At 43.2% G+C, this 24,216-nt stretch overlaps 2 protein-coding genes across 2 annotated transcripts; both read left to right on the forward strand.

Annotated features, from left to right (window-relative positions):
* The first annotated feature begins 1,947 nt into the window (after positions 1 to 1,947).
* On the forward strand, positions 1,948 to 14,677 carry usf2l (upstream transcription factor 2, c-fos interacting-like). The gene is made up of 11 exons (XM_079275913.1): positions 1,948 to 2,087; positions 2,559 to 2,599; positions 2,889 to 2,995; positions 4,775 to 4,894; positions 5,590 to 5,743; positions 6,797 to 6,884; positions 8,607 to 8,645; positions 10,888 to 10,946; positions 11,299 to 11,393; positions 11,490 to 11,618; positions 12,644 to 14,677. The coding sequence occupies exons 1-11, from the start codon at positions 2,053 to 2,055 to the stop codon at positions 12,731 to 12,733; spliced, it is 957 nt and encodes a 318-aa protein (XP_079132039.1). The 5' UTR covers positions 1,948 to 2,052; the 3' UTR covers positions 12,734 to 14,677.
* Positions 14,678 to 21,862: 7,185 nt separating this feature from the next.
* hamp (hepcidin antimicrobial peptide) lies at positions 21,863 to 22,806 on the forward strand. The gene is made up of 3 exons (XM_079276030.1): positions 21,863 to 22,145; positions 22,247 to 22,324; positions 22,489 to 22,806. The coding sequence occupies exons 1-3, from the start codon at positions 22,059 to 22,061 to the stop codon at positions 22,594 to 22,596; spliced, it is 273 nt and encodes a 90-aa protein (XP_079132156.1). The 5' UTR covers positions 21,863 to 22,058; the 3' UTR covers positions 22,597 to 22,806.
* The last annotated feature ends 1,410 nt before the right edge of the window (positions 22,807 to 24,216 follow it).

Consider the following 24,216-nt stretch of genomic DNA (forward strand, 5'->3'; position numbering starts at 1 on the left):
GCAAACGATAGAGTGAGTTAACATGATACATTGTAAGTTATACATATGCGTGACTTAATAACATATTTCTGATTTTAGGATTTTTAGAAAAGTGTCTTCTAATACCAAATTTCTGATTTTAGGATTTTCCGACATATGTCTTCTAATACCAAAGTTGAGAAGAAAAAAAAATGCCATAGTATACATTTCATTACTGGGCTATGTGGCAAATTATAAATTGCCCACATAGTAATTAAATATGAATTACCTCATTAATTACATACAATTTGACTTTGCCTAATGTATATGCTATCTTGCCTTTGTATGGTTTCAAAGAAAGCCATTCCACTTTTCTTCCACAATAATAGAATTTCAAATGAGGGAAAGGAGCAACATTAATCTCAAATTACAGCAATGTCATGTGATGTCCTCACTGACACACATAGGTCAGACCAAATATTATAAAGACGTCCATGACCAAGCGCTGCGACCACTTGGTTAGATTTAGGAAAAGATCGTTGCGATCGTATTAAAATAAGTACTGAACTACAAAAGTTGCATGAGAAATATATCAACTTTGACATCTGGTTTCACACAGGGAACTAACAGTTTGTATTGGACAGTATTAGTTTTAACTAGCTGTACTAATACACGTGTGTGGGTGAAGTGAATGTTTGTTGTTAACCTTGGTAAAGTAAAGTCAAAATCCCTTAGAAAACCAAGTAAATGTAAAGTTCAAAGTGATTGAAACATTTAGGGTTTCTGCCATTGTAATCCAAAAAAAGATCCTGCATTGTAATGAGAAACTTTCTCAAAATAATAACTTAGGCCTAGTATTTCAAAATAATGAGAAACCTTCTCAAAATATTAACTTATTATCTAAAAATAATGAGAAACATTCTCAATAGTTTAACTCAGGTCTACCAGGCCACTAATAATTTATTTTGAGTTTACAAGTTATTTCTAGATAAATAAGTCATTATCTATTAGATTGTATTATTTCAAAAATATTTACTCATTATTTTGAGATAATAATTCATTATTAAATAAGGTTCCTTATTATTTGTCTCATTCTTTTGGCAGAGGTTACCAAATTGTGTCCATAAAGACTGGTACAATTAAACTGAAATGAGAATCAAAGTTACTCAAACAAATATTAAAATGAGCTGAATGTAAGAAAATTGCAAGGACAGCCTTCATTCTCTGGGGATCAATAATAATGTGTGTGTGTCATAGCCTATAAACGTTTCATATGAATTTTGAATTCGGGATCAGAGTAGTATGGAAGCCCATTTCCGCAGCAATAAAAAAAATGCACCAACACTTTTGCTGCATCTACCTGTAACCATGACTCTGACCAGATGTTTCCAGTTGCTGTTCAATGAAGGTTGCCACCTCAGTTGTATTCTTTCTACACCAGAGCTACTTCTTGCTTGAAATCCTTTCAAGGGTGCGTTTGCTGAGTACAATCCCATGTGAAACAGCAAGCAATTGAAGTATGTCATCTGTTGTAAAGCCACATTTAAAGTAGTCTTCAATGTACTCACAATCCATTTCTATGTCAAATAGGGTAACTGCCAAAGAGCTGCTTCTATGACTGTTGTGTTTAAGTATCTCATAATGACTTTTTATCTTTTTTTTTGTTTGTTGGCACAAATGGGCTTCCATATGTTTGTAAGATACTTTTGTGACATTTGTGTTAACATTACTCTCAGGATTGCTGATTAAGTTGTACTTTTTTCTATTTTATTCGACTGTTTTAGTCTTTCCCACCTTCTCTCATGTTTACCAACAGATAACAATTCCCCTGGTAACGTTTCAGTATATTATTATAGGTTGTAAACCGTTGTTTTGAACGTGTTAACCGTGTGGGAGGGAAAATCTTCTGGAGTCAGCGCGGGTCACCGAACAGCAGCAGCAGCAGCGGCGGCCTCCATTTTGACTCCGACGCCGAGCTATACCTCACGTGTCCTGGGCTGTCTCTCTCTCTCACATGACCCGAGTGTTTGTTCCCGTGATCAGCACTTCCATCTCCGTCTGTGACACCGAATATCACTTTTTACTCCAACCCTGATGGATATGCTTGAACAGAGTCTGGACAGCGCAAGGTAACCGAGAGTCGGATAAAAAAAATGGCTAACTGGGACAAGCTAGCTACAACATGCTATTTCGGATAGCTAGTTTAGGACGCTAGCTAAGGCCTAACCTAAAGAAGTGTTGTCAAAACGAATTCAATCTAAAGACAGCAGTTGAATTAGAAAGAGAAGTGGAAGACTTTGCTAGCTGGATAGCTGACTAGTTGTGTCCCATAATACCCATGTACAGTTGTGGAAAACATGATCATGATTAGCTTAAGCTGGGTATTTTAACACAAACAACTGTGTTATAAGCCGAGTACAGCAACTTTAGCTGTGTTGTGTTTTACAATTGCGACTGTGCTTTTGGTTGACTGGCGCCTTTCACACATTTGTTGGCAGCTAAAGCAACGTTGAGGATCAGTAATCATATTTATCTTCATCCAGAATAATCACGGATACGTTACTGGTTGCGTTAAACTTAATTGTTGTCTTGGTTTGCAGCCAAGAAAAGCAAGAAGAAGAGGTTGTCCAGACATCTGAAGGTAAGAATTTATCCACCAAGCTGTCAGTTACAACATCTGGAAACCTGTACAGCAGTGATGTATATGTTGTACAATAGCCCAAAGAAGATAACGTTAACGGATGATAAACTGCTCTATCTGCTACATACGGTGTGTGTGTCACAAAGTATAGCATGTATTGCCTATTCTGTTGATCATGCAGCTGTAACGTTACGTATTATATTCTGCAACTCGGGGCTTGTTAGTCTTCTTTATTAGTTTTCCATCTCTTCTCACATCAGACTTTTTCTGTCCTCCTTTCTCTCCTCAGACGGAACGGGAGAAGAGCAGACGGCTGTCACCATAGCCAGTGTTCAGCAGGCTGCAGCATTTGGTGACCACAACATACAATACCAGTTCCGAACTGAGGGTGGTCAGGTGAGTGACTAATGGATGGAGTTATGGGACTGCTTGTTGTTTCTTATTGCCAATGTCAGAAAGACATCAAGTGCCCCAGTGCAGTTTAGGAAGAACTATTCAGACATTTTTACCTGAGTAAAAGTAGCAATGCCACAGTGAAAAAATACTTGTATATAGAATTGTATATGCTATATTGTTGTTTTGTGTGTTTTCTTCTGTGTCTACAAGTCCAGGGACAACAGATGCAAATCAGCTTTTAGCTAACTCTGGTGCAGTTAGTTTTAATTGTGTGCTGTCCCTGCTAAAATAAACAATAAAATGAAATCTATTATACTGCTGTTCCATAATTAGTGACGCATTAATGTGTAAGCATCACTGATGTTGCAGCAGATAAAGATGGAGCTAATGTTGACCACTTTTTATACTACTGGGTAGCTTATATTGTACATATTTATTAGTTTATTTATATTTTGTATGAATAATCTAAATCTGCAAAGTAACTACTAACTAAAACTGTCAAATATATGTAGTGGAGTAAAAACTACAATGTTTGCCTCCAAATTGCAGTTTTGATGGCAGGTCGTTGTCCAAGTTGAAGTGAAAAATAACAGATTAATAAAAAAAATCAATTCATCGCCCGCATCAATATTCAAGTGAGGTACCTCAAGTCGAGAGTTTAGGATTCAGCACTCGCAACAGAAAACAGACTTCAGAATCACTTTAGATGTGAGGAGGAATAAACATCAGCAGCGACATACTTACCACCTGACAGCGCTTCACATTACGTGTTGATGAATGGGGTTGAATGGATTTGGTTGCATGAATAGCTCGACGTGTCAGAGGTAGATAATATGACTGTCTGTAAACACAACTTTACTCCACATGTACTGCATGCACACTTTGTAATTCATGGTCTTGTCATGCCGAGCGTTGATGTGAGCGCCGCCACCTCACGGGGAGATGAACATGGGTTCCTCTCACGAACGGTGTTATGTTGTCATGTGTTTTCTTCCGGATGTTGTGGCTCCGTCCTCTATTCCAAACACAAGTCAGGAGGATAGCAGGCTCTAAATTGCCCGACGGTATGAGTGTGTGGGTTTTACTTTTCTCGTCTCATGATTGGCTGGTGACCAAGAGCGTCTCCTTGTCATCCACTAATGGGGTATTCACTCCAGGGGTGGACAGTGATTGACAATGGGACAGTGGTGCAAAAACAAAAAAATTGATTGGAAAAAGTAAATGCAGGATTTCCTCGTTGGTTTATCCTCATTGGGATGATTATTGGGAACAAGATGATTACTGTGAACAAGATGATCATGACTGGAGGGAATTAAATCAGGCATCCATGTGGCTCATTTGGTGTAAATCAGGCTGGCGTGAGCGATCATGTGATTGCAGCCTGGTGTGGGATTGGCATGGGAACGCTGTCACATGTCAGTCAGGAGGAGAGTCACATGATGGAGGGTTACAAATACGGATTCTTGGAACAAACGAGCTAATTTCTGTGAAAATTGAATCAGCCACATTCTGAAGCATAAGCAAATCGAGAGAGATACAATATGCCCATGCTTCAGATTGTGCCTGAAGAGAGATCAATGCACTACTGGAATAAGCACTATAGTTTTAAATACTGAACTGAAGCAATAGACATGCTAAGCAAATCTACAAGTCAGGTAAGGTTTTGATTTGGACACAGTACGCCTGTCATAGGGACTGTAGTTAACCACATGAATAATCAACCGGTTCCTCTGGTTTGTTCTCCTCTCATTGTCTATTGTTCCTCTCTCCACCTTGCAGGTGACGTACCGTGTTGTTCAGGTGACTGACCAGCAGCTTGAAGGGCGAGATGATGGGGGAGGAGCTGTGAGTGTCGTCTCTACGGCCGCCTTCGCTGGGGCTCCTCAGGCTGTGGCTCAGGTACCAAAGTCTCCCCCCCTCTTGTTATTGATCAAAGAGAACCCACCCGGGGATACGGACCGCTTTTGAAGACTCACTGCAGGCTTTTAGTCTTCAAGTAATGCGACGGCCTTTACGCATAAGGCTGACAAAATCTCAGCTTTTGTCATTTCAACAGTCTTCCTGATTAAATATTGAAACCAACAATGAATTTATCCTGCCAGCAAGCATCGTCTCTGTAGACACGCCATAAAACTCAGTGTTGTCCAAACACCATTAAAAACACATGAATGAGACGTAGCATTGTACAAAGCAGTATAAATAGTGAAGCACGCGTCTGAGCATGACGTGTGCCCGACACAGAGCTACTCGTGGAGATTAAAAATGGTGTTGCAGGGCACCATGGCAATGTTCAGAACATGTTTTTGGTTAAAAACATACAAGTATCCTTGCAAGAGCAGATCAAACTTGTTTTCATTTGCAATACTACGATGGCTTCACTGACCTTGCTGTTATCTCTGCGAACAAGATCCCTGCTCGGTCTTTTTTTTTTTTCTCTTCTTCCCAGCTGTCAAACCGCACTGTGTCTTGCTCGGGGGGGGGGGTTCTAGACGGGGATGCCACTATTGACTCTGACAGAGACCGAGGTGTGCGTTTTACCTGCTGTGACCGCTCCATTGCGACTTGCTGAAGCCTCTCCCTCTTATCTGTCACAGGCTGTGATCCAAAACCCTTTCAGTAATGGAGGAAGCCCAGTGGGAGAGACGGTGGGAGGGGAGACGCGCTTCGCTTACTTCCCCGCAACCGCGGGGAGCGACGGGACGGTGTCTGTGCAGGCCGCCGCGGACCCCACACTCACACAGGCGGGGGGTGAGTCGGTTCTCACACTTAATTTGGGTTGAAGCTCACCACGGTGTCACTGAAAATAACGGCTAAATTAGCCCCGAAGCAAACAGCAGTGCATCGAGTTCCAAAATGAGAGAACAAGTAGTTCTGGATGAACCAATATCCCCACAAAAAGTAGGACCACAATAGGACGTTATCAGAGGCCCAGATGAAGTTAGTTGTGCTGATCATATTTACTGTGTGCCCCGTGTCACAGGTCCACCCTCTCTGCTTCTCTTCCTCTTCACTGCCATATGTCGTCTGGCTGTTTTAAGCGTCCTTGCGGTTTCATGGTGGCGATCCAGCAGAGGCTGGTGGACTGTCAATGAGGGTGGTCAGGGCTTAGTCGACCTGGAGAGCAGCATGTTGTACACAACCAGCATCTGCTTGTTCTGGCACACCGTCGCCGACACAGTGTTTATGAGAGGGCCGTGTAATTAATAACTGTGTTTCTGCTGGTGTCTGTGCGTTCTACCGCACTGTTGGCCCAGACTACTCCTCTGCACCAGCATACAAACCGAGACCCAAACAAGACCTGTGCCTGCTTCTAGAGAACCAGGTGTAATCCAGTCTGATTTGATGTTGTATTTGAGTTATTCCTACAAGTCAAGGGCTGTAACTTACAATTATTTTCATGATCGATTAATTTGCAGATTATTTTCTTGATTTAATCGTTTGGTTCATCATACGTTGTACTTACTTAAGGCCATTTAGCAGTTAACGCACCTCAATTATAACTTTTATGCACTCATTAGTGCCTGCAGCATAAAACCACAAAACCAGCTCTGCCTGATGATGCCACAGAAAGGGAAGAAGACCATGAGGTTCCCTTGCTGTGGGTAATGACTGGAGCCAGGGCCTTGTCGGAGGAAGTGGGCAGCTGTCTCTGTCTGCGAGCCTGTACTGTTAAATCGACCCTCACCCTCTTTATTTGTCGCGAGATGATCTATTAGAGCAACAGCAGTCGGCCTATTGTGCCGCGTTGCCCTTTTGTTTCTCTCCGCATTTGCTAACCGATGACTGCTCTGCCTTCCGCAGGTCAGTTTTATGTGATGATGACCCCCCCTGATGTCATTCAGACGGGCGCACAACGAACCATCGCTCCTCGCACACAGCCTTACCCTGCGTGAGTATCGACTCTGTCTGTCGCTGTCTGGGAGAAGGAGACAGCATTGATATTGCAGTGTGAGACGCAGCTCTGTCTGAAAACAAACGAACCGCTGGTCAGTTCTTGTAAAACACTGTTGTTGCCTTCAATGGAAATGCCACTCGAAATGGGCCATTTGGTGGTTGTAGCTGACATGTTGTGAATTGCTCGAAGGGAACATTGGTTGTAGTTTTTAAAAAAAAAATGGGAGAAATTGCTTTTTAATGTCTCGCGTTCAGAGCCATTACATTGGATATGATTTCCGATGTGACATTTTTGTTCTGGTTTTAACCATTTACTGCAAGAACGGCACGCATTTTGAGTTTGTGATGCTTCAGCACAAATCCCCACGAGCTTGACAGAGACTTCTTTCAGTGCAGGGAAGCCCGTCTGGCAAAGCCTCAGATATACAACCCTTAAATCAACATCAACGTACATATTGAGTGAACACGCACGCTACATTCCCAGGAATCTAAATGCTAATGCAGGAGAAGGCTGGGGAAGTGGAAGGATTTGGTCTTTAGCAGAGAGAATGAGCACTAAATCCTGTTTATATGGACCGCCGAGCTGTCAATCAGTTTGCTCAATTATTGTATGATGCATGTACATACTATAAATCAACTTCCACGCCTATTTAAACTACCGAGAGGCGACACAAAATGATACTGTAGTTTATTGCTTTTCTCCCTTTTCCCAATATCTTCTTCTGATGTTTATCGCTGCAATTCACAACATGCATCATTATAATCATGCATCAAAAGACTGTTATTAAGATAATCAGCAGGCTCTCGTGAGCAAAGACAAAGTGAGCGGTTCATTTGCATGATACCAGCCCTGTTCTGGTCGACCACGGATACTAGTTCCAACCAGCTTTATTTCAGGTTTTGCTTGACAAGAGTCACAGTGTTGAGGAATGCACGTTTCTTTAAGGTCCTGGAACTATGTGTGTTTTTTTTTCCTGATTTGGGAAAAGCCAAAGCTCATATGGTCACCCAAAATGAACACATGACCCTCAGCCAAATAGAGTTAGCACTGACCTAAGTGAATATTCCTCCACCTCCTTCTAGTTAACCGTTAACACGTGGACCTGCGTTATAGTCGTTGTGCTAGGTCATCGAACACATTGACTCTGGTTGTTCAATGAAGCAGATAAGCTCCTGTTTGGCTCCTCTTTCTGATTGTTTTATTTAACAGAAGACAGACACTTTTAACCGTCTCTGCCTTTCGTTCATTATTAGTCCGTTTTGGGGGATAGAGCAGTGTGTGGTTCGACAGCGAGGACGTCGACTGCTTCTGTGATTTTCAAGGAACTTAAGATTTCTCAAAAGATTCCGGCTCCTTCTGTTGTGGGCCGCATTACGGGGAGTTGGAAGATCCGCCTTAAATTTGGCAGCCGCTCTCTGTCGCTTGATATTCACAGCGCACAACCGACCGCTCTCTCCAGTCGAGAGTAACGAACGAGCTTCGCCGCGGTGCGCGTCTGCGTCGCCATGTGTTGAAATACAAAGTGAAAATGTTTTTTCATCTCTCGCAAATGCCTATCTGCAATATGTTTGTTTCCATTTCTGTCCTCATTCATGAATAATGTATGACTTGTGACACAGGCCTCAGAGTTATATTTGGGTGTAAACTAATGAACAGTGACATTATCGATGACGTGTGAGTAAAATGAACATTTCCCACCCTATCTGCCGTTCGCAGAGATGAAAACGAGCTGCTGCAGCATGAAGGTTTAAACTGGTGAGGACAGTTTCCACATTTCTCTTGCTCTTCTCTTTCTTTTCTTTTCACTGCAAATGAACCAATCGCATTAGAGGAGAGAAGCGGCACACAGACCTCTGCCCTCCCATAAGTCCCCGGTGGTTCTCGCTGCTCTTCATGTGTGAGACCCAGATGTTTCGTCAGTGCTGACCCCGATCCACTGTTGTTAGTCGTGCTCGTGGCGAACTTGTTTCTCCATTAGGACTTAAAATCAGGTCATTGTTCTCCATCTGGAAACAAATGGCTTGTTTTATTTTGGTATCGTTTTCAAAGTGTCCCCTGTTGTAGTTGTTTGAGTTATTCAGCCTAGTTTTGAATTGAGTGCTGCAGGGACGACGTCTTTTCGGACCCAAATCCGGAAGTGAGCTTCACACTGGTTCCCTCGGCAAAATGCCAAAGGGTTTTTTTCCCATTCCTTTTTTTGGATTATTGCAGAAAATGCACTGTATGATGTTTACACGTTTTGTTCAACAAGATAGCCCTCAGCAATCCACAGCACTTTTAGGATTTTTGAGTGTGAATGCAAGCGTTGTAAGTGACGAGCTAACGTTAGACTATCATCGAGCTACACCGCGGTCACATGAGCTAGAGTACACGCAACGAGGCTGTGAAGGAGGACTCGTCGGCGTGATGACGTATTATAGTCTCATTCAGCCTTTAGACACGTAAAAGCTTCAAAATGCACAAGAGGGATATCTACAGACATTTTATCTTGAAGCTGGTGTTGACCAAAGACTTTATTTCAGCCATCTAACCAAAAACCAATCGACTTTGAGACAAAAGGAACCAGAAGTATAAAAAAGCTCATTTCTGGGTCTGAAGACGCATTCCTTCAGCACCCTATCAGGAAGTTACAGTAGTAGTGACAGCTCCAGCAGCACGGGGACAAATGATGTGTTTTGTCAGTTTCACCATATCTCGTCTACATAATTGTTTGGTCACTAAGGCTCACCTTTAATCACATACACACATGAAGAGAATATGAAGCCCAAGCTGCAGTCACTTGTATCTCAATGTACATTTAACACTGCAGCGTAGGGAGATGGGAGGGCAGAAGGAGTAACCGTTTAATTTCCCTTTCAAGGATCAATTCAAGACGACACAAATGTAGTCCTCGTCCGCATCCTGCTTTAAATGATGTGGGTAAAGCACTCCGGCAGCCGGATTGTGCACTCCTCATTTTTCTGGATTTCTCCGGCAACAATAATTCTCAGGAGCACTCGGATGAGGTGTGCCTCTATGACGTGTGAAAGAGTGGGGGGGGGGGGGGGGGGGGGAAGACGTTCCTCTAGGCTCGTACATTTAGTTATTCATATATCCACAGTTTTAGATTTATTTTTTATTTTTTTTTGAACACTCTGCCTCAGAGTACTGTTGGACTGAATTCATTATACAGCTGAAATCCCATTAAGATGCATTGAGATACAAGAGACACTGCAGTTTGGCTTGGCTGACTATCTCAAACAGAGATATCGGCAGTCGAGTTGTGTTGATGGGTCACAAACTCGCTGCTGTAGAATAAAGAAGAGTAGAATAAGGAAGTGTGACCGTACGGGACATTAGAACTTTAGAGGAAGCAGAAATGCAGCCAATAAACAATAGTTTCCCAACAGAGACATCATTTTCTGTTCTTTTGTGCATGCTTGTTGATTCATTATAAATAGATTGAGTGAAGTATTAATTGACATATGATTACATGCGTGTGTGTTATTGGCCTGTTCCTGCTGTGGTGGGTGGATGGATAAGTCCACCCCCCGTCACGTCTCAGGGACTTAATTAACAGAATACCTGAGGGAGGACACGGACAAGAGACGTTTGTGTCATCAGCCATAAGCCCAGACTCCAATAGACGGCATCTGTAGGGGATTTTTTTCAGTGTAATTTTACAGCGTAATAAAGCAGAGAGCTCCCTTCAGGTCACACCTGGGAAGAGGGCAGCATTAAGAATAGGATGGTTCAGGACATCGGGGCTGCATATGTGGTCTCGCAGTATTTCTACTGCACGACTTCAGAGGCATCTTTTTTTTTAAACGGCACACTGGTAGTGGCAGGAGCTGTGATTACAATAGGCTTGAATTTAAAGATAAGAGTGAAGAATAGTTTTCAATAGGCACAGGATTAGGCGAATTTGGGGGATTGGACTTGTGCCTGATTGTGGGGCAGCCAGAGATGGGAGATACCGTAGCGTGTGAAAAGTGTTTTATTTCCTCTCTGTCTGCAGGAAAATGGACGGACCGCGAACACCGAGAGATGAAAGGAGAAGAGCGCAGCACAATGAAGGTGGGTAATTAGCTGTGATTGTGGCTTTTGATTTCATCAGTGTAACACAATGCAGGGTGGTGCCTAAATGGAGCATTTTTTGTTTTGTTGAAAGAAAATCACCGAGCCCTGTCTAAATATTCTATTAGGAATAGAAAATGTATGTTTGTGAACTGGCCACTAGAGGGTGGTGTTAAGCTGTCAAAGTCAGGCAGCATCTCATACCTGTAGGGCGTCAGCTGAAATGACCAAATATAACAAATTAAAACCCAAACCTCTGATCTCAATCCAACAAAAATAAATGGGAGAATTGCTGGTTGTATTTTTTGTATATTTCATATTTTAATCAGTTTTCTATTTAACATTCCATCAGTTGAAAGGCGAAGAAGAGACAAGATCAACAACTGGATTGTCACGCTGTCCAAGATCATCCCGGACTGCAATATTGACAGCACCAAGACCGGAGCAGTAGGCCTGAGTCTCCCTTCTCTTCTGCACCGCTGCCGACCTTTCTCTGCCGTTTCTGTTTTTAATGTGGTCACCCTTCGTCTCTGTCCTCCGTAGAGCAAAGGGGGCATCCTGTCGAAAGCCTGTGACTACATTCGCGACTTGAGGCAAAGCAACCAGCGACTGCAGGAGAGTGTGAAGGAAGTGGACAGGATACAAGTGGACAATGAGTTGTGCAGGCAGCAGGTAGGAGTATCAGTTAAATACAAATATTGGCACCACGTGAAGTTTCCAGGAATTCAATAATGGGTGAAGAAGGTCTATGAATGATAATGTGAAAATCTTCCTTTTGAGGTGGTCGGGTGTTGCGGATAAATAAGAGTCGCAAGTAATAAGGCGGCCACAGCGGGCTGCATGTGTGTCTGTGAAGATTGGCCCTGCATTGAACAGATGAGTTTGCTTGGGAGTGCATTGCAACATCCTCTCACTCGAGCCGCAGAGGCATGAAATCCACCTAGCTTCCCGTATACATCTTCATTTCTTCAAGACAAACCCCCCCCTGAGACTCCAGCCTGTGTAGCTGATCATCACAGCCTGACAAAAAGGGATCAAAAGAGTTTGCACTTATATAATCGTACCTGAAATCAGCGCTTTGAGAGACTGTGGGAATAATATACACAGGGGTTGTGTGAGAACTAACTGCATGCTAATGCGCTCAAAAGTATTGTGAAATCTTGCAGCTCCGAGGCTGCCACGTCTCCTGCGAGGCTCTTTGCAATATAATCTTATTCTGACGCTCAAAGCGCTCTCCTCAGTGCCCCAGTGGGGGGGGCGCAGAGAATCCGGGAGTCACCCAAGGGAAATGTAGCAGAGGTGACATACCTCAAGATTTGAGAATCCAGTTGGTTGTGGACAGGGGTGTCTTTGAAAAGGTCCGCACACATGGTCCAGAATCCCAGGGATTGAATAGTGTGTGTGTGTGTGTGTGTGTGTGTGTGTGTGTGTGTGTGTGTGTGTGTGTGTGTGTGTGTGTGTGTGTGTGTGTGTGTGTGTGTGTGTGTGTGTGTGTGTGTGTGTGTGTGTGTGTGTGTGTGCGCGTGTGCGCGGTGTGTGTGTGTGCGTGCGCATTTCACACAGCCAGCACTCTCTGTATTCAAACAGGGAAACAAAAGTTTGGTCTGTAAACGTGGAGCTATATTTGGCTGTCACGGAGATGAAGACGGTGATAATGAGATTTTTTTTCTTTCTTCTTCTTCTTCTTTGTTCTTAAGATTGAGGAGCTGAAGAATGAGAACGCTTTGCTGCGAGCGCAACTCCAGCAGCACGGCATCGAGATGGTCGGAGAGACGCCGCCGCAGTAGTGAAGCAGAGACACACAAAAGAGAACAGGGAGGGGCGCCACCACTCAGACATGCAACCGACACGCTGGCAAAGAAGATGATGATGGAGGGAAATTTAAAAAAAGAAAAGGACTTGAGAAGAATCCCTCTCTTTGAATGCAGCCTTCCCTGGGTTTCCAGGTTGAGAAACCCTTCACGGCCAATTGCGGCTGTACTTGACTTTTCCCGTCCTATTGAGATAACCACCTGTTACGACTCAGTAGAGAAGACGCCCACTCACCGCCATCAGTGCTCCACCAGCTCTGAAAGAGAACCTCTGCTCCTCCCTGGTTTTGTATTTATGCAGCCTCACTCATGGACTATGATGTTTGTCGTTTCATTTTTGTTCCCCTCGTCAGTGTATCCCCTCCCCAATTAGGGATTTTGATTTAGTTCATGCTGTTTATTCTGTTTGTGTTTTTCAGTTCTGTTTTAATGTTTTTTTTAGCTGCTTTAATTTATTAGTCCGCTTGCTGGCAGAAGCCTTGATGGAGACCGGTTACATAGCAGCTCGTGCACCCCAGAGTAGCAGATTGAATTTTTTAAGTGAGAAAACATCAAAGTATGAAAAACATTGTGATACTACAGACAGAAATAATGCGGCTCACCTCGACCCAAAGACAAACAAGGAGCCGCGCTGGCCTGGTCTATTTAAATAAGACTTCTTGTGTTTTAATACTGATCTTACACAATGTTAGAGCAGATTATCTCTGGGAGTAAACAATCAATAACTCATTAAGTTCATGCTGGCCCTTTGTCATAGTAATTACCATGAAGTGTGTGTGCAAGCTTGGGGAAAAAAACAAAAGAAAGTGGTAGACTTGAATTGTTGGGCCTTTGCTGAACCAGAAAAATCATTTTTAAAAGATCCCAGCGTTGAAATGCTATTTTAATTACAAATTGAAATGTACAGGGAACATGTAGACGATTAACAAACTGGGGGGGGTGCGGTGCAAATTCCAACTTTTGTCAAACTATCTCTAGATACTGTGGGTTTTTCCTTTTCATCTTCTGTTCGTGTGTGATTTCACCGGAGTCTCGATACGCATAAGAATAATCCTCACATGTTTGATTTCAAGCTGTTTGCTATATTTTAGAATTGCAACACTTCAAATGCAGCTCAATGCACACAGTGTGTGCGGGGGGGGGGGGGGGGGGGAGGAGAGAGAGGAGGCACCCTGGAGAGCGGCACTCTGCTCACTATAGAAAATACTGCGTTGCGCTTCTTAGTTGAGCACAATTCAGTCTCTGTGAAATGAAGGAATACTTTGAAAGTGGTGAAACCTGGAAATGAGCGCACATATTTCTCCACCCACTCAGGCGAACAATAAGTAAACTGGTTGTACAAAAACCCCAAGATTAACACGGTTGATGATTTATTTTTTGCGAATGAATATACATGTGTTTTTGTTCCGCTTTGGGCGATTGTAAGCAGAAGAGAGAGACATCGAGCTTGGGAGCCACTCATTGGAGCACGGTTGCTTCTCTTCCTCCTTGTGTCAACAGCCGAGGATCCAGCAGAGCAAAAATCAGGCCGACGATCACATTTGAATATCTCGAGACTCTGCAAGTTAACAGCTCGTGCTTTGGGAGTGCTGTCCAGCTGCTACTGCTAGATTCAAACCTGATATGGATAGTGCGAGTGTCTGATCCATCAAACGAGGCTCCTCGCCAAAGTTGACTGACAGATGTTATGCGGCAGATGTTTTTTTTTCGTTTTTGTTCCAACACCTCATTGAGAGCAATGCAGAGAATGTGAATGTGAAGACGTGACTGATGCTTCGGAAGGCGGATGTTCACAAATGAAAAGGTCACTCGTGGCTGATTTTTATTTTATTTTTCTCTCATTTCTTTTTGAGGAATGGCAAAGGAATGAAGAAAACCACCTTTCTGTAGCAGCCTCACTTTTCTCAGGTTAGATTTTAAGACACCTTTTCTAAGTAAAATGGTGAAGAATAAAACTCACGAGCTAATAACCTTCATGGACTTTGGTTGTGGCTCATTTCCCTTCTGCAGGTCTTGAACATATACAAACGTCAACCTTTAAATGATGTTGGTTTTCAGTGGTGTTTGTCCGTCTGTTTGCAGGATAACAGAACTTCACTGAACATTTTGGCTCACAACTCAAACTAGTTTCAGATGAACTCTTCAGTCGTCCTCAGCCGTTTACAAATGAGCAAATATGCCATCTGGACTGTTCTCATCTCTGCTGTGCATTTTATTTGATCTTGACTAAATTCGGTACATAGAATATTGAAGGCCATGAAAACTTGGTTTAACATCTTAGGCATTTCTCTGAAACCTTAAATAGTTGTGACTACATTTGCAACAATCAAAGTTTTGAGTATAGGGGGAGAAGACCCCTATTTATTGTAATTAATATGAAAAATGTAGCTGAACTGCTTCAGCACAACTGTGTGGGTGTTTATTGACCAGATTTGATGAGCAGTGCTGGCAGCAAAACAACCCACCAACTGTCATTAGAGTTTGATTCAAATAATGCCAAATCCTGATTGGTGTACAGAAGTGCGAGGAATCATCATTTCCCAATGGAGATGTGAACACACACCAAAACGCAAACACACAAGTCCGTCAAAGCAACCAAAACTGTTCTAACTGGCATAAAAACAACATGCGTGTTCATGTCGGACTCCATCCCTCATTGTTAGAAACTGACTGAGAAAATAGAGCCTTTTAGATGAGACAAGAAATGTCCTATTGATGTGGGCTACTTGACATTACTTGCCACACTTGTACTCCACCAAATTTAGATTCATTTACTCTGAGGGATCAAATGTAGCAGATGGGGGGGTTTCATCTCCAGAAATATGATGCATTGAGATGTCAGAGCGACTGAAAATTACCATCGTACGAAGCTCTAATATCACTACGCATTGTATGCAGGTATTCTCTAAAAGCTGCTCAGCCAATCAGCTTGATTCACTCCAGATCGATGTCCTCTCTTAAAAAAATAACACATTTGGAGGAGTACGCTTCCTTGGAGAAAGCGTGCACTCGCTCTTCAGTTCACCCCAATCGATTGATCGGCACACTGGTAAAATTGAAACCAGTTAGTTCGAGGTCACAGAGGACACCGTGGGGCGAGAGAGATCAATGGTGGATAAAAGGCGCATCAGTGAGATTGACTTTGGGGCGTTGGAGCATCATTCTGCCGCTCTTAAAGAGGGAGCGGCCGTGATTTGGGCAATCTTTTAAGTGCAGACTTGAGTGCCCAAACCTGTAAGACTATTTATAACTCGGACAAATTACCTATCAGGATTCATTAGGCTGCCGGAGTGTGTGTTGCATTTGACCTCTGTTTTGCCCCCCCCCCCCCCCCCCCCCCTCCAGAGTCTCCAGGCTCGTCAGCTGCCATTCAAACGCACTCAGCTAGCCAGGCAGGCGCCTGTGTGTTCCTGTCTCTGTTTGAAGTGGCTGATCTCTGATAGCACGTACTTCTCTGATTGGGACATACTGCTCTGTCTGTCTGTCGGCCTCTTTCACCCCAATCCTGTAAAAGCTCACTGAAGAAGGACCGCGCGCCGCTGAAATTAAGTCGGTTTGGAAAAGAGCTCCGGAAACGACACTCGGCTGATTTATTCTCCGACAAATGCAACGTGCCAGGGAATGTCGCCTTTACCTCTCAGTGAGGATAATTCACTTTCCAATTAATTCATGTATTAATTGTAAGAGGAAAGTGGCTCCGCTTTGAGTTAATTGGTATTGCTGTTATATGCAATGGGTTTGAAACAGCGGCCCACGTCTGGTCAGCATCGAGCAAGTGTCTGTCGCCACGTTGTTCTGGAGGGTGGGACGAAGCCAACTGCTGTAAAATCCTTGATGCGAAGGCACGTCTACCACACAGCACGCGGTCGAGTGGTTTTCATTGAGCCCGTGCTGGCCAACGCGTTCTGCTGGCACAGTTTCCTGTCCTGCAGGCTCGTCTTACCTTTGTGCCTTTCGAGCTCCAGAGCTCTCAGTCTGGAGCACGTATTGTCTACTGCCCGTTTCAGATTCCCCCTCTCGGAGGTAGTTTTTTGATGGAAAAAAATAAATATATATATATATATATATAATAGTCTTATTTCATCAAAGATACAATGCTCCTCATGCCTTGTGTGCCACACTGACTCATCTTCCTACATTAATAGCTACACAGCATCTCTCGCGCTCATAGTAGCATCAGCACGTCGCTGCCGTAATGACGTGGGGCACAAGGACCAGCTGAGATTTGGTTTTGAGCAACCATGCTGTTGGATTCTACAGTATGTTTGAGCCAACTGACAAATGTAAAATTCAGTTTGCATAATGTTGAAAGACATGTTTGTGAACAGTGAGTGATGCAGCACTTCCTAAAACCTGGAAATGAGTCCGTATTTTCGCACTTCCGGTTCCCTCGTCACCAAGTCAATGGACCTTTTGAATGGGGTTTTTGGTTAGATGGCTAAAACAAGGTCTGTGGTTCACACAAGTTTAAGACATTTTCAACATTTTGTTTTACGACATAGAGCAAAGACATAAGCAAATACCCCAAAGAGTGAATTTTTTAAGCTTTTACGTGTCTTGAAAAGGGCAGTTGCTTAACAAGTGGCTGGATGAGACAACAACACATCATTACTAGGGATGGGTGTCATTTGGGTTTTAAACGATACCGGTGCCTGAACGGATACTTTTTTCTTCAAATTGAACAATATATTAACTGTTTAAAGTATACTATAAATATAAATGAATACAAAACACTTGGCTTCAAACTACAGCTTCAAACTTTTTAACCATGAACAATATGTTAACTGTTAACAGTTTACAGTATACTTAAATAAATATAGAACACACACTACAGCTTCAAACTTCAGCAATTATTTTGCAGAAATATGAGCATATTTTCCTTCTCTGGCAAAATACGACACGTCTCATGACTTATTTTATTTTACCAGTTGGTGGCGGTAATGCGCCAATTCGTCGTTTGCCAACCGCCACCACACCTCAAAGGAGGAGAAGAAGAAGCTTTCGCGTGCCTGTGTTGTTGTGCTTACCCCGTTGTAATAATACTATGAGTGAGCAGCGGAGGACCGAGTCCTGCTGCCAGGACGGAGTCATCAGAGTAGTGTCAAAAAAGTATTTCAATCGGCTCAGGCACCGAAAGGAAGCACCGAAATCTGCATTTCGGTCCGGTAGATACCGGACGTATAGGAACCGGTGCCATATTGGCACCGAGTTTCGGTACCCAACCCCAATCATTACCCCGACTAGTCTGCCTTCACAGCCTCGTCGTGTGTACTCACACTCACGCAATGTAGTTTTGTACATAGCTTCATGTTAGCGTTGTGCTTCAAAAAAATCATAAAAGTGGTGAAGATTTGTGAAGATTATCTTGCTGAACAAAACGTGTCAGCATCATCATCAACTTGGCCTACATAAACATGTCATCCCTGCAGCACTCTATATGATATGTAGAGGATGAACGCTCTGTCGTGTGATGTGATCGTTAAGTGTTATATAAGTCTTCCTGAGCCATAAATAGGAACATCGGATGAGTCAGAATCAGATCATAGATGTTATGCTCTCTGTCGTTGTTATTTATGTCAGTGAGGCCTGTTCAGTACAATGAATGGTTGATTTCCTGTATAACAACCAGATTAACACGAAACAATGATCCAAAAGAGGGGCGTGCAAATATACAACTGAACACCTTCTCAGTCGGTAAAAAACCTTATTTATGTAAAGCAGCTGAAATCAACACTGGACGGGAGGATCCGTGGCCTTGGATTCTGCTGTGTCACGGGCTCTGATCAAGCCGACCCACCAATCAGAAGGGTTGAGTGGTCGGCTAGAGCCTGGAAAACGTTTCATGTAATCAAGAAGACACACATGCAGGGAAGACACACCCATAATGTCGAAGATGTCACTGTTTCTGATCCTTATATAGTTGCAAAAGACTCGTATCTCAGCTTTAAATCCCACATCAAGATGCCATGGTGTGGCGGCAAGTTGCCGAACGGCTATAATTCATGCTTTATGCCATCTTGAAAACTGAAACATTATTACAATCCTCACAAACATACAAGTGCATGAATGAAATTTGACCTTTGTGTTGAACCTGTCCTAAGCGGTAGGAGCAGTGAACTGCTGCGCAGGATCGAACCGCCAACCTTTGTGGCTAAGAGGACGACTGAGCCGCAGCTGCCCAAGTAAGTTACTGTTTTCATTCACTTTCTACTCGTCAAGCGTTACATTCGTGCTGTTACACCGCTCACTAAAGCTTAAAGAAAGAGCGCGTAGTACCACTCTGGTTTCAACCAACAGCACCAGCTCCCTGTAACTGTTTCTAAAAAAAATCTTGTGATTGTATAAAAATCTTTGAATGGATTTTCTCTGGTCTTTGTCAATTTTTCACACTATTTCCATCTTTATTTTGCTGTGGAAAGCAACTATTATTTTGCCATGAGATGTTTTCTTTGTCCTCTCTGTTCAGTATGTTTTGGGGAATTGTTTTGCCTTCAGAGATTCTGACAGTATATAGAGAGAGAGAGAGAGAGAGAGAGAGAGAGAGAGAGAGAGAGAGAGAGAGAGAGAGAGAGAGAGAGAGAGAGAGAGAGACGGGGACTGAAGGGTCACCTCTCAGACTTTGAACCAGGAACATGGACGGGGCCTTGACCCTTGACATCCTTTTTATGAAAAATAACCACATACATATGGTTTAATCCTCTTATTATTAATACTATTTGTAAGGGAATTTCGGCTTATTCTCGAATGCCATTAAGATTGACACTGTTGGAAATCCCAGTAATATATTGCAACATGCTTCTAATTCCACACAAAATGAGGAATTCCCGACAGTCACCATTCTCAGAATGCAGACGCTCCATCCTGCCCCCCGAGTCTGAAAAGTGACACTGCATTTGTGTAACGCTGCGACAGTCAGGAGGCCATAACTATTGAAACTTCCCATGTTTATTTACAAATTGACACGTTTATGTCATACCAACGCTGGTTCTTTCCTGTCCTAGTTTTGAGGAAAGATGTAAACACTCGGGGCGACACCCTGGCTGTGTTTTTGGGGCGAAGAGAGTTGTGGGTAGCAGATAAGCGGAGAGAAGATGAGCTGGGTTTGTGGAGTATCTCGCAGCTCCATACAAAGCAGGTAGGGACAAAGAGGAGGGGGGGGGGGGAGAAATGGACAGAGAGCGATGATGTAACAGGGACAGACGGGAGCAATGCCCTCGACCGGGAGGGAAAGGTAGAGTGGCGCCTGCTGAGGTGAATCTGCCCGCCATGCTGGTGCCTGACTTTGTTTGGCCAGAAGATCCCGACCGATAGCCTCAGTGACTGATCAGTGACACGCTCAGGAAAACACCGGCCAAACTACAGTGCTTGGAAAACCCAGAACTAAAAATCAATTTTTTTCCCCTTTAACTTTTGTTTTTTGAAGTGAACTTGTTTCTTGTTTCCATCTACTCACATAAGCTCACGCTCACAGTGAACCTGAATATGATTTTGTTTGTTCCTGCATGGTACAGTCAACCAGTGTCATATTCTGATTCCTCATGAGCTGAGTCATGCCCAGCGATGCATGGCAAACAAAATGACCAAGTGTTCATCTTGATTCGACACACGGTGTGCTAGTTCAACAAGTGGACCAGATTCCAACAGATGTGGAGCCATTCGTGGTTGTATTTGTTGACACTGATGTTGTGGTCACCCAAAGCAAGCACGCGGGCCAGCGGGGTTATCAGTGAACGAGACAGACTGACGCATGGGGTCCCGCCACATGTTGTTTCACTAATTGAGTCAGCACGGGGAATTTGGAGACACTTTGAAGGTATAATGAGAATTCAAATGGCCCCTGATTTTATCAGCTCACACAGCCTCCCGTTTATCACTTTGTACCTTTTATTTTGCCTGTTTTTTGTTATTTCATTTCCACATTTATTGATTTTCGTACCATTCACAGCCTGATGCCGTTGTGGAATAGTTCTCTCTGTGACAGGCTAATTAATCTTAAGGTTTTTATCGCTGCTTCAGTGATAAGAGGGTAAAATGATTCATGCCATTCTTAGGGTTGTGGTTTTTCCTCGCCTTTGTTAACAATCGGGGTTATTATTATTATGACATTGTCATTAAATCCACGCAGTTTGAAATATCTATCAACCCCGTTAGCATGCTGTGTGTCGGGAAATTACTAATTGTGTTTTAAAGGAATTAAAGCAGCTGTCCTTTGTTATTTATTTTTAAGATTGTGTCACGTAGTCATGATAAACAGCAGATTTGTTAAGTTGTGGGGTAAAATGCCTGGAGCAATGCAACTTAACGCCTTCCATAGATAATAAACCTCATCAGATCACATTATATTCATCTTTAACAAATGCATATTGAAACACCTTGACTCTCAAATGGAGGATTTTAATCCTGGCTCCTATTCCCGACCACTCTCAAAGGGATTTAATTTGGTTCAACTGCAGGTTCCTGTGTATTATGCAAAAACCCAATGTGTTGAAAATGAGGGGCTAATTATTCCATTTGAGAGGTTGTAATTACATCCTTTGGACTGCGCAATGGATATTCCAAAGTGGCTCCCTCTCCTTAGTGAAGGATTTCCTGGGTCGGAAAAAAAAAAAATGAGCGGCTCAGTCAGCCGTGCAATACATTGACCCGTGCAGTCTTGACCTTTGCTGTGGGAATCTCCAGCGCTCTTTCCAGCTTGTTCACATTTTTAGATGAAGCTCTGCGACACTACAGAGTGCATGTTGCTCCCGTATATTGTAAAAAATGATGGTCTCCAGCAGCAGCAGCAGCAGCTTGTTCATGTGTGGAATTACAGTACGTGTTCTCTCAGCGGAAAGTAATTTAATTCAAAAGTTCATTTTTGATTTGATATTGCTGAATGGACAGTGGGGCCCACACTCAAAAATAGATCAGATTCCCCCCCCCCCCCCCAGTGTTGCAGCATAACGGAGGCGAGAGAGGAGGAGGTCAAAACTTCCCCAGTGGAGTGAGGTAACTGCTGCCAGGAATGGGCTGGGCCTCCTGGAGGGATGTGGCAACACTGAGCCCAAGTGTGTATAAATACCAGAATACACACTCACCCATCAGACAGCGGAAGGACTCTAAAGAGCTGACAAGGGTCACCAAATATCTGAAGAAATCCACCTGCCCAGACAATCAGCATCCGTCACTGAAGCTAAAGAGAACACATTGAAGATATTGTGGTGCTCTTCAGTGGCCCCACACCCATGAGACAGAAGAGATATCGACTCTAATCTTCAAAGGATTTAATAACTAAATCGTTTTAACCCCCTCCACCCCTAAAATGAAGGCATTCAGCATTGCAGTTGCAGTGACACTCGTGCTCGCCTTTATTTGCATGCCGGAGAGCTCTGCCGTCCCATTCACCGGGGTAAGAATTTGACTTAAACTCACTCCATGCGCTTATTAATGATAAATGTTTTCTCAGGATGCGAAAATGTGGCTTCCTAAATGTGCATAATTCATTAACAGGTGCAAGAGCTGGAGGAGGCAGGGAGCAATGACACTCCAGTTGCGGCATATCAAGAAATGTCAATGGAATCGAAGATGGTATGTTCAATTGACTGAATGAATTAAGCCAATTACCTTCAGCAAATTAAAACTTAAGTGGATGTGTATTCTCCACGGAGTGCCCGCGGTGCTCCCGCCACACGAGGAGGGGATGAAACGCCGGAGATGAACGCTCTTGCTCATGTCTCTTGTCTTTCGCACAGATGCCGGATCACATCAGGCAGAAGCGCCAGAGCCACCTCTCCTTGTGTCGCTGGTGCTGCAACTGCTGCAAGGCCTACAAGGGCTGCGGCTTCTGCTGCAAGTTCTGAGGACTCCCGCAACAACCACGCAATATTCATTCAGGACGCTTTTTTTTTTGTCTTACCCGGAAAAACAAAATCACCTTTTCTTGGCCTCTTTCTCCAATGCATTGCCTGTGCTACACTGCTTTATATCAGGTGGTGTATGATTCATGGGGAAAAAATGAAGTGCTATACTTTGTATTTATTTGATATGTTTAAATACTTTTACCCTGTGAGTCTTTTTGTAAGGTCAATGATATGTACATTCTGTTTCCAAAATATGATCCAGATGTGAATGTTTCTTCATTGAAATTGAGTCCAACAAGTTTAAAGCTGGTGTTGAATAAATGATGAACATTTTTAAGCAACTGTTGAGATGTTTCTTGTGTCGTTAATAAGGAAATATTTAACAACAGTAGGTCTTTACTGAATCAGATATCGTGATCATCAGGGCATATGTTAAATATAATACATGTTGTCCAGTATGTTTTATTCGTCAGATAAAGATGTTAAAGTTGCAATGGGGAACTTTTAACGGGTTAGGAAACAGTCTCAATTTAACACTGATGCCTCTATATGACCTGCATAATTAAACGACACCATCAGCGAGAACATTGCTTATTCCTAATGCTTGTCATCAGTGCAATCCAATCCGATTTTGGCGAAATCAGACAAAGCCATGCAGTTCAGAAGTTGAGTGAGTTGACCTCGAGCAAATGAAACGGAAGCATTTTACACAGTAAGCCGAAGCCGTGCCGAGACTGTATGTGAATAGTAGAAAACAAAAAGGTGAAAGTGGTAACAAAAGGCAGGAAGAGGGCATTTGCATTCAGACCGGAAGGAATGACACACAGTTGGCATTTGATCAAGTTAAGAGCTCAACACAGTAGGGGGCCTGAAGTAGCACCCAGGCGTCATTTGGTCAGTAAGTCGATACACTAGAGACTCCTTCAGCTTCAGACTCCAGCAGGGCCTCTGCCAGTGACAAGCCCAGACCCCGATTCTGCTTTGCTGCTGCCTTCGACCTGCAGTAATATTGCAGGCGGGAGGAAGAGAGCGCTGGTCCAACAAGACACTCCGCTGCTGGGGAACATGGCCACACTGTACTTCTGGGCCCGCTGGAGGAAGATGGGGAACGGGAGAACCAGAACCAGGACTGCGTGGGGCAGAAGAAAAATGAGCGGTTTTCTGTGCTTCACTTCAAACACTACATATCAAGTGTTGCACAACTTTCATATACTATATAAAAAAAAATGTTTTTACTCCAAATAGTTTATAAAGACAATGACAATGATGACAAGGACTCTCTTAATGACATTTTTCATTGCAATGATTTTTTCCCTGTTTGCATAACAACAAATAAATTCCCGTTCTTTAAATCTTAGCATTGTATAATGAGTGTGTTCTTCTCAAAACACTTCCTCTTGTTCAAGTTTCCTGCTATTTATTTGGGGTGCAGTAAACAGAAGAATTGTCAGCAGAAAGGCAGGTGGGGTCACCATCTCAACGGGTGATTTATTGCAGGTCCCCATCATGACTTAACATATTATCTACATGAAAAGCAGCTAAACTTGATTCACACGCTATCAACGCAGTTACAGTACTGACACTGTTCGAAAGCGCTTCCATATATCCTGTTCTGATCCG

This window comes from Melanostigma gelatinosum, assembly GCF_949748355.1.
Source record: "Melanostigma gelatinosum genome assembly, chromosome: 9".
Lineage (NCBI taxonomy): Eukaryota > Metazoa > Chordata > Actinopteri > Perciformes > Zoarcidae > Melanostigma > Melanostigma gelatinosum.